Source organism: Sapajus apella, unplaced genomic scaffold (genome assembly GCF_009761245.1).
Source record: "Sapajus apella isolate SASKATOON/1434 unplaced genomic scaffold, GSC_monkey_1.0 scaffold916, whole genome shotgun sequence".
NCBI lineage: Eukaryota > Metazoa > Chordata > Mammalia > Primates > Cebidae > Sapajus > Sapajus apella.
In genome coordinates, this window is record NW_022437842.1 from 2258 (window position 1) to 13427 (window position 11170).

At 43.8% G+C, this 11170-nt stretch overlaps 1 protein-coding gene across 1 annotated transcript; it reads right to left on the minus strand.

Annotated features, from left to right (window-relative positions):
- Window positions 1-3792: 3792 nt before the first annotated feature.
- On the minus strand, window positions 3793-4504 carry LOC116546450 (protein BEX3-like). The gene has a single exon (XM_032272707.1). It carries the CDS (start codon window positions 4340-4342, stop codon window positions 4037-4039), a length of 306 nt encoding a protein of 101 aa, XP_032128598.1. The 5' UTR covers window positions 4343-4504; the 3' UTR covers window positions 3793-4036.
- Between the last annotated feature and the right edge of the window lie 6666 nt (window positions 4505-11170).

Consider the following 11170-nt stretch of genomic DNA (forward strand, 5'->3'; position numbering starts at 1 on the left):
GCAAGAGCACAGGTATACAAATGGACACTAGAATACTCAAATAAAAAGATGTATAGGTATTGCCCGGGCGCGGTGGCTCACGCCTGTAATCCCAGCACTTTGGGAGGCTGAGGCAGGCGGATCACAAGTTCAGGAGTTTGAGACCAGCCTGACCAACATGGTGAAACTCAGTCTCTACTAAAAATACAGAAAATTAGCTGGGTGTGGTGGTACGTGCCTGTAATTCCAGCTACCCAGGAAGCTGAGAGAGGAGATCACTTGAACCCAGGAGATGGAGGTTGCAGTGAGCCAAGATTGCACCACTGCACTTCAGCCTGGGTCACAGAGCAAGACTCTATTTAAAAAAAAAAATGTATATATAAAAAAGAAAGAAGAAAGTCACTTTAAAAGAAGGTCACATAGCAAGACAAGTTACAGACCACTGAAGTAGAGATTTTTAAAAAGACTATTAATGTATTGATGTGGTGTTAAAACAATTCTCTGTTTTATGATATGGGATCAAATAGTAAAAAATTATCACAGTAAAAGTTATCACAGAAAGGCAAGGTGGAATTTCAAGGTAAAATCCCACCTTACCTTGAAATATACATTCAGTGAATGGTTTGGATGAAGGAACAGTGATAATAACAAGAAGCTATAGGGAAGCCATGTGTTAGGATGAGAACAGCAGTCATCTCCAAAAAAACCATTAATACATAATATTTTTGCAACATAGATTACTGCTCCCCAAAGTTTTCAAAAATGTGAGCAGGTAATAAAATTCACTAAGATGCCTACATTTTATGCATCTCCACTAACTTAAACTATTTGTTTCTAATATTAAGAGTTGTAAGCCTCTTCTGATCCACATTTTCAAGGCAATAGTGTAGTAATTACATTATCTATATATATAATTATATGACATAATTATATAGAAATGCCATATTTCATTTAGTAGAAAATTTGTGCAGAGTAAATTTTTCAATAATTTTGGAGCTGTAGCTTCATTCCTTTTAATCTTCCCTCTAGATGATGACCGTTTCTTCAATTACTGGGCTTGTTTTACAATGTCTTGAAGACTTTTTTCTTTGTATTTTTGAAGACTAAGAAACCATCAATTTATATATTTGTGGTGTCTGTTCTGGTAGGACTGTGACGAACTGGGAGAAGATTCTTGCTGTGAAGCCCATCCTGTACCTCTGGTGCTTGCCCCCTAAATCTGCCAACTCTCCCAATCACTGGGAAACCAAGAGGGCCCCCTTGAATCTCCTAAGTGCCCCCTAGAGGGTGGTACTGTCTCTGTTTAGAGCCAGTGGCTTAAGAAAACCTCTGGAGAAATGCCTAGAACCAGAACTTCTGGTTAAATATTAAACTTGGTATTGAAGAAAAAAGGAACAAAAAAAGTCAAAACTAAAGGTCACTGAAATTGCTCAATGTGGATCACATTTTTGTAGATATTCTCTTCTTGGAAGAACCCTGCCTTTCTTTTAAGGCTCAGATATTATTCTGGATTTTATTGTACATGTCAGTCTACTTGCTGAAGGTCTGACTAGTGCTTATATATACTAGAAACAGAATGCCTTTCTTAGTACAGGGAATGAAGTCCCAATGACAGCTACAGAGGCAGTCAACAAATATTTACTGAGCTTTTTCTACAGGCCAGACCATGGCTCAGGCCCTGTGTTAGCTTCCTTACACTGGGGATTCAGTAAGTGATAAAAAGAGATATGTCTTGCCTTTCTGGAGCTTACAGTTCTAGTGGAGAAGAAAAACATTTAAAATACTTATTTACAATTTTTTTTTTAATATTTTTTTAAGATGGAATCTCACTCTGTCACCCAGGCTGGAGTGCAGTGGTATGATCTCAACTCAATGCAACCTCCCCATCCTGGGCTCAAGTGATTCTCCTGCCTCGGCCTCCTGAGTAGCTGGGATTACAGGCACCCACCACCACACCCGGCTAATTTTTACATTTTTAGTAGAGACTGGGTTTTACCATGTTGGTCAGGCTGTTCTCGAACTCTTAACCTCAAGTGAACTGCCCACCTTGGCCTCCCAAAGTACAGGGATTACAGGTGTAAGTGGCCACACCCAGCTTTATTTACAATTTAAATACAAATAAATTCAAGCATAAAGAACCACGAAGCCAGGCATGGTGGTATGTGCCTGTAGCCATAGCTTCTCAGGAGGCTGAGGCAGGACTGCCTGAGGCTAGGAGTTTGAGCTTTATTGTTCTTTATATCCCGGCACAATGTTAGCACATTCAATAAAATCTGAGGGATGAAGAAGAGGCTAGAACTATGAGCAACTGGAAAAAGCCTAAATTCACAAAGGGCCAGGGTGGAGATGGGAGAAGGAGGTAGAGGAACACAAGATGGAAAGAGGAGGAGGCAGCCTCAGAAGCAAAAATCTAAGTTGGGCCCAAAAGGGCAACCCATGTATACTTTGGAGGTTAAAAGAGGCAAAGGCAAAGTGGACGGTGAAGATAAAGGAGGGAAGGGAATCCAGGTAAAGGAAATTTAGAAGTCATCCTTTAAGAACAGAATGAGATCAAGTAATTTTCCAGCTAACTCTTTTGTATACTTTATGAGTAAGGCCGCTTCTGCCAAGGCAGTCTTGACACACAACTATTCTGCAGCAAAGAGCCTGGTGGGGCAAAAAGAATAATTTTCCTCTCTATCACACTTGTAAACTTTAATCAAAGACAGAAAAGGACAAAAACGCAGAGCATTTTAAGATCCTGCCTAGATTTTGAAAAATAGGGCATATACCCCTAGAAAACGAAGAGTCATTAGGGAGTTTTAGAGGTTTAAAAGCATTTATAAAGAACATGAATGGGAAATATAATTATACGCCCTCCGGATAGGTAGAAAAGTTAAAGGAAGACATTCCAAAATAAATAAGTGAGCAAAAAAAAAAAAAAAAAAAGAAGAACCACAACAAACATCCAGGAGGAACACAATAATTTAAAACTCGGCCAATATAAATAGACATGGCCTTAAAATGTATAATGTCATCAATCCAACCCAAGGTGAAGATGAAAGGAATCTGAGAAATCTGCCCTGAAAAGAGCAGTAGCAACAAAAGATGGCACAGGGGCATTTCCTACGAATTCAAGGTGGCCCAAGAATCCTGGTGTCAATGAGCTACATTAGTGGTTGTCGGGGTTACTCTTCTCCCCTAAATCTTCTGACATGGGGTCATTCTCCCTTCTGCTGTCACAGAAGGACCCGCTGGCTGGTTCTCTCTCTCTTACATAGTCAGAGTCTTGGTCTTCACTGCCGTGGTTTCACATGGGTGTAGAAGCGGGGAGCTGCAGCACTGAGGGGTGGGTGGCTGGGGGTTGCGGGGAGATATGCTAGGACCATGTGGGAGGGGAGAGTCAGGAAGATGGCTCCAGCCCAGTCCTTGTTTTCAGTAGCCCTCCAGGTGATTCTGATACACACTCAAGTTTGAGAATCACTGTACTAGGTGGAAAGTATCACATATGTAATTAAATCCCTCCTTGCTACTCCAAGAGTGGTCTGTGGAACCAGCAGCATGGCATCAACTGGAGGCTGGACATGCAGACTCCCAGGCTCTACTCCAGACCTGTGTAATCAGCATCTGCATTTCAACCAGATTCGCCAGGTGATTTCTGTGCACATGCATTTGCATAACCAATCCTGTAAAGTGGGTGATCCATCTGAGGTCTGGATCTCCTCTGGGACTGCCAGTTTGGCTTTCCCTGGACTCCTGAGCTTATGTCCTTAAAGTTAACCCTTTATTACCTGAAGCAACTCACTGGTCCTTGAAGTGGACCTTTTTTTTTTCTTTTTAAATTGCTTTATTAACTTTAAATTTTTCCATGCACATGGGTGAAACGCTACTGCTGACAGAAACTTAGACTGAGTGCAAAGGCAATCTCCAATTAGAAGCTGGCAACACAAGACCCACTTGACACATGGAAATAACATAGGGTTCACAGCAAACGGATCAGTAAAGGCATATTAGGAAAATGCAAGGAAAAGGAAAACAGCAAGAATCACAGTATTAATCTCATGATAAATGGCAGGAATCAAGGTATAAGGCAAAATTCATCATGATGGTCATGGTGATTAGAGAGCTCTCCTATAAGGATACGCAGACAATTCCTGAACTGCAGCTCCCTAAGTTTTCTCCTGATTTGTCTCATCTCTTCCATGAATATTTCCATATCATCTCCAACTCCACCCATCCCATCATTGACCTGCCTATTGGGTATGGCCCATCGAAAATTAGGGGCAAGTCGGCAAGCCTGTGCCCGTCGATTTCCTGCAGGCCGGTGGCCTTCACCTCCTCCCAAAGGGCAGTCTTCCTCTCTATTCTGCATGGGCTGCTCCATCTCTTCATTTTCCTGGGCCTATCCTTGTGGTCTCCTCTTCTTCCAGATTCTCACCTCTAGGTGCGCTGCTGGGACACTTAGCCTCGCAGACCTGCTCCACTTTTCCCCAGGCCGGATGCCAGCCTGCCAAGCACAGGGCGGCGGGGAGCTGGTAGCCAGACACGAGTGACCGAAGTGGACTTTTAAGGGCCTTCTCAGACTGCGACCAACGGGGCCGGGTCACACCCACCATTTGGGCATCACCCCTCACTTCACCTCATGCCCGAGGCTCACTGTGTGGATGTGGTAACCCAGGACTACTCACCACCTGTGTTAGTCTGTTGTTGTATTGTTATAAAGAAATAACTGAGGTTGGGTAATTTACACAGAAAAGAGGTTTATTTGGCTCATGGTTCTGCAGGCTGTACAAGAAACATGGCACCAGCAACTGCTTCTGGTGAGGGCTTCAGGAAGCTTACAATCATGGAGGAAGGTGAAGCAGGAGCAGAAATGTCAGATGACAAGAGAGGCAGGGAGGCAGGGAGGGAGAGAAGCGAGAGGTCCCAGGTTCTTTTAAACAATCAGATCTCATGTGAACTGAGTGAGAACTCATTATCACCAAGCGGATGGTATTAAGCCATTCATGAGGGATCCACCCCCATGATCCAATCACCTCTCACCAGGCCTTACCTCCAACCTTGGGAATCACATTTCAACATGAGACTTGGAGGGAATAAACATCCAAACCATATCAACACCTGTTCATCTATGTGGCTTTCTCTTTTTGCTCTGTGTAAACCTTGTTTAACCCTTTTCAGGTGGCAGCTTCTAGAGCTGCATTGTTCAAAACAGTAGCCTTTAGCCTTGAACACTTGACATTATAGCTAGTCTGAAGTAAGGTGTGCTGTAAGTGTAAAAGACAGCCCAGATGTTGAATATAAAATATCTCAATAATTTTTATATTGATTATACATTGAAATGGTAATATTTTGGATATAATAGGATAAAATATTTTATTAAAATGAATTTTACCTGATATTTTTAAATGTGGCTACTAGCAAACCTAAGATTATACAAACCTGGGCAACATGGTGAAACCCCATCTTTAAAAAAATAAATACATAAGGCCGGGTGCAGTGGCTTACACCTGTAATCCCAGCACTTTGGGAGGCTGAGGCAGGTGGATCACAGGGTCAGGAGTTCGAGACCAGCTTGGCCAATGTGGTGAAACGCTGACTCTACTAGACCTACAAAAATTAGCTGGGCATGGTGGCACACACCAGTAATCCCAGCTACTCGGGTTGCTGAGGCAGAAGAATTGCTTGAACTCAGGAGGCAGTTGCAGTGAGGCAACTCCAGCCTGGGTGACAGAGCAAGACTCCATCTCAGAAAAATACAGACATACATACAAATAGATAAATTAGCCCAGTATGGTGGTACATGCCTGTAGTCCCAGCTACCTGGGAGGCTGAGGTGGAAGGATTGCTTGAGGTCAAGGCTGCAATGAGCTGAGATTACACCGCTGCACTCTGGTCTGAGCAACAGAGAAAGATCCTGTCTCCAAAAAAACAAAAAAAAAAAAAAAAAGGAAAGGAAAGAGGAAAGGGGAAAGGGGAAAGGAAAAAGGAAAGGAAAGGAAGAAAAGAAAAGAAAAAGAAAAGAAGAGATTATATATATGGCTCACAGTAAATCTCTACAGGACAGGTCTGTGGTCCTCTACCGCAGAAGCTCTCTTCTGCAGGTCTCTTCCTTGCTCTGCACCAAGCCTAATGACCTGCCCTCAGCGGGTGGGCAAGTGTCAGAGCTGGCTTCAGAGAGGCTTCCAGGGGCTCAGACCAAGGCTGATTTCCATCATGTAAGGCCTTGAGTAACTGCATGGCCCTCATTAAGGCACTCACTCTATTGGGGGATCCTGAATGTTTCTTGCGCCTGATAGTAAAATTGAAAGTCAGACGAGGAATCTTTTTCTCTTGCAGATTTCCCTTTGTAAGTAGCTCTAAGGATGCTAATGCCAGTTCAAATGATGAAGTTACCACTTTCTGGGTGCTATTTGCTACTAGCTGTGCTTATCCTTATACCACACTGTGGGGCAGCCATGAACTCTAAGGCACAGAAAAGGAAGTAAGGCTTAGGAAAGTTAATTTATCCAGAGTTAGAAGTTAGTGGAGCTTAAATTCAATCCAAGACCATTTGACTTTCTTTGCATTGCACAACACTGCCTCCTAAACTCGACCACTGAAGGATTACAAAACTCCACATATGAATTACGCTCTGAATTCCTGGACCTCTGCTCACTCCAAGTAAGAAGCATAGCACAGAGTTCTGGAGAGAAGGCAGGTGGGCTACTAGGTTTCCTTTGTAAAGGGTTGAGCTAGCCTGGCACAGTCAATAACTTATCCACGGCAGAAGGGCCAGGCCTAGGTCTTTGGCGTGGCCTCAAATCACACATTAGCTTAAAACTGGCCTTGCTGCAGAAACAGAACGTACATAGGGCTCACACACGTCTAAAGAGCTGCATCCTTTAGGCTGTTCTCTAACTCCTAGGGTTAGAAGTCGGAAAGCATCTTACATTTTATATCTTGATTTTATTTTAATTAACAATATCTTAATTTTAATTTGAGGACCTGAATCTCCTCATATTAAAACCAAAGAGGAGGAGTGCAGTTGAGAGCCTTAGCTCTCCTTTCTCTACAGCTCTCAGCCTGATTTCCTTTCCCCTGCCCAGAGTACCATGACCTACTAAACATTTTCCTGCTTGGTCGTGACATCAAATTTCACTATCTGAACAGTGGGGACTGAAGAAAACATTTTATATTATCCAGGTTTTATATGCCTCCCCTGTATTCCTAACAGACTCCAGTCTTCCCTTAATATGAATCATAGAAAACAAGTGTTATCCCAGGCTGCAGAGACCACCAAAGTCAAACCCTTTATCCTGCAGAAAGACAGGTACAGAGGTTTAGAGTCACACATCTCATTAGCACAAACTCATAACTCGATGCTCTTTCCATTTCCCCAGTTCCAAACAGGAACTCAGAAGAGGTGACATGTTCTGAGCAGGGGCCACTTTCCATCTGGAATGCCCCAGCCACTGGCACTCAAAGGTCATTAGAGTAAGTGAGTCACTCTGTTAAAGAATTTAAGGAAAGCATCCAAACTATGCATGCTCTGCGAAACAGCCTGTTGGCCCTTCCGTGGTGTGGAGAGACAGGGAAAACAGGGCAAAGAGTGGCCATTGGCCCAGGTGCACCTCGCCCCCTTCTGAAACCTTCCCTGACTACCATAATCTGCCATCCAGTGTCCTCTGAAGGCCAGGTCGAGAGGACAGTCTTCTGAAAGAGGAGAAACGGTCTCAGCCTTGGTTTATAAACTTCCAGGCTTAGAAAGGTCTGGAAGGGTCAGGGAACCTTGTGTTACTTCTGAGGAGCTGACTGACCCCATGTCCTTCCTGATATCAAGGCTTTATTTAAGTGTCAGCCAGGGGCCTGAACTGGAGATGTTCTTACCAGTGGAGTGGCTTCAGCATGGCAGAAGGACACATTAGTAGCAAAAAAAAAAAAAAAAACCAAAAAACAGTTTTACTTATGACCCAGTGTTTCTCCAGAAGCTTTAAAGTTAATAGGACTTTTTCAAGTACCAAGGGAGAAAAAAGACAAAAATATTAGGTTGGTGCAAATATAATGTGTTTTCTGCAATTACTTTTAACTAATATGTTAACACACTGATGTTTCTACTTTCTACATATTTTTCTGAGTTACATAATTTTAATAATGAGCATGTATTACTTCAAAATGATGCTAAAGACGATGTTAATGATGATAAACATCGTTCACTCATTCCTCAAATATTTCAGTATCTACCATGTGGCAGAAAGCTTTCTAGATGTTGGAGATAAGGCAATGAGCAAAGAAAGTCCATGTCCTCCTAAATCTTACATTTATTGATGGGGGATGGAGGAGACATTGCAATGTGAGATGGTGATACATCCTAAAAGAAAAACCTCAAGTGGAGTGAAAGGATGGAGAGTCATACGGCTGGGATGTTTGGAAAAGGGCCTCTAAGGAGCGGACATTTGAGCACAGACCTGAAGGATGGGAAGGGCGCGTCACGTGAGTGGCTGAGGGAAGGGCTCTTCCTTTACACAAGAAACAGCAAGGGTGAAGGCCCTGTGGTCTTGCTCAAAGAAGGGCCAGAGGTGGGTATGACCACAGTGAGCTGCTTCTACCATGCAGAGTGGTGGAAGGTGGGTCTGAGAGCCAGGGAGGGGCCAGATTGGGTGAGGCTCTGTAAGACCACCCTAAGGAGTCTGATTTCAGCTGCAGTGTGAGGGGAAACCATGGGAGGGCTGAAGCAGGAGACAGGTGATACCTAGCTTGACCAACATTGTCTCCTGGATGTCTCCCTTGCTTGTAGGGACCACATCTCTCCCATTAGATGGGAAGGTCCTGAGTTTAGGGATGGGGTGTGTTTTCTCCTGTCAGTTCCTCCATCCTCCAAGAGAGGGTGAAAGCAGGAGCTGCAGGCCTTGGGGAAACCGAGAGCTCAGCTCCCTGCTGGACTTGGGCCTCGTGGGACTCACCTTCTACTGTCAACTCCACTGTCACCTGGCGGGCACCACTGCCATTGGTGGCTTCACAGGTATACTTTCCCCTGTCCTCCTCACAGACAGCACGAATCACAAGGCTGAAGGTCCCCCGGATGCCGCAATCCAGCAGGAAGCGGCCCCCGCTGGTGATGGGTTGCCCGTTTCTGTGCCATGTCACCTGGGGCTCTGGGTAACCCCGGACCTTCAAGAAAAAGAAGAAAGGGTAAGAGCCTGTATTTCGTGAGTACTCTCTCTGTGCCAGGTATTGTTCTGAGTGCTTTACATGCGTTAACTCATTTAATCCTCGTAACACTCCCATTTCATCCTGATTTTACAGATAAGGAAATCAAGGTACAGAGAGCTTTGGCAATTTTCCAAGGTCTTCAAGGCAGAAAGTGGCAAAGTCAGGCATGCTGGCTCCAAAGCCCACTACACAAATGACTCTCAAGCCCGGCTGCATTTTAGAATCATCCAGGGGAGCTTTAAAAAAGCACTAGTGCCCAGGCCCCACCCTAGACCAGTTAGATCAGAATCCCAGGGGGCGAGGACTGAGTATGGGGATTCTAGACCAATACTTCTCACTCTAACATGCTAATAAATCACTTGGTGGTCCTGTCAAAATGCATACTCTGCTTCTACAGATCTGGGCTGGGGCCTGAGATTCTGCAGTTGGGACAAGCTCACAGATGCTACTGATGCTGCTGGTCCCTGGAACTCACATTGAGTAGCAAGGTTCAGGACCTGCACTGCCCAGTACGGTAGCTACTGGCCACAGGTAGCAATGGAGCACTTGAAATGTGGCCAGTGGGAATGAGTGGCACTGTAAGTGTGCATTACACACTGGGTTTTGAAGACAACACAAAAAAGGGCAAAGTACCTCAATAATTAAAAATATTGATTAGATGTTAAAAATCAGTATTTTTGATATGTTGAATTAAATGTATCAAGATTAATTTCACTTGTTTCTACTTTTTAATGTGGCTACTGGAAAAGTCACTACACACAGGCCTTGCGATATTCCTGTGGGGCAGCGCTGCTCTAGACCATTCGTCTTTCTCTAACCGTAGTTAGCAGCTGACATTTGGTGAGTGCTAATTGTTCAGCACTTCTCCAAGTACTTGGCTCATCTGAGTTTCTTTTTCTGTTCCTTTGCTTTTGAGATGGAGTCTTGCTCTGTTCTGCAGACTGGAGTGCAGTGGTGCAATCATCTGAGATTTATAGCAACTCATTCAGGGAGAAGACATCTCTCAAAAGAGGGGAAGATGCAGAGATAAATTCAAAGCAAAGAATTCTCAAGTTTTAGAGGAAGGAAGTTCCCCAAGGGCCTTCAAACACTTGAAACTCAGTAGGCTCTTCAGAACTAACTCATCTTTGAAGGAGTAGGGTTCAAAGTAGATCACTTATGCACAGTCGAGGACCCAGAATTGGAGATTTTAGCACTGGAAAATAGAAGGCATCATAGGAGCTTCCTCAGAACAAAGTTGTTTGCATTACAAAACAGTGGTAGTAATAGTTTTTATCCACGTATCTACTGCAGGAAAACAGAGCATGAATATGGATGAAGCAAAACCAAAATTCACTGAGTGACCCCCATACTGCATTTACAAAGAAAGCCTTCACTGATTTGTAGCAAGAATCCTCCTCACAACCCTCTGCAAGGTCACAGAGTGATGCTATATTGGTGCACGTGCACACATGCCTGGGCATCCAAATACAGTCTCTTCCCTAAGCATACTAAGGGAGGAAAGAGCTATGCTAAAAAGCATCAGTTGTTGTCTTTGGACTGTGTTCAGTTTCCTTCCCAGGTGTTCAGACCCTAGCCCATCCTTAGACCATATTCTCAGTAACCAGGATGCAGATTTCTTCCTAAGGAAGGAAGCCGTGAATAACAGGGAAAACTCCCAAAATGAATAATCCCTCTTTGATTATTCCATATAGTCACCCCCTCAGTTCCAGTTTGTGAATCTCACAAGACTGCCTTTCTTTCCCCACTAATTTGTGGTCAAGCTTCAGTGAAAAAGAAACAACAAAACTCCAAATCAATATTGTCCATCGTACTTACAATTTCCAGAAACAAACAAAAAAAAACTATCCCTTTCCTATCAAAATCTAAACTGTACCTATGACAGAGACTGAGCACTTTGGAGGAAATGCTGAGACTCTGGAGTGGAGCCCCCAGAAGACATGTGAACCATGTGTGAAGCCGCTGTAGCCTCACCAAAACAAGTATTCTAGACCTGAGGTTAACAATGTCAAAGGAGACC

Excerpts from the sequence above, each read along its gene's own strand:
- LOC116546450 (XM_032272707.1), bottom strand. The coding sequence starts at position 4,342 with ATGGAGCAGCCCATGCAGAATAGAGAGGAAGACTGCCCTTTGGGAGGA.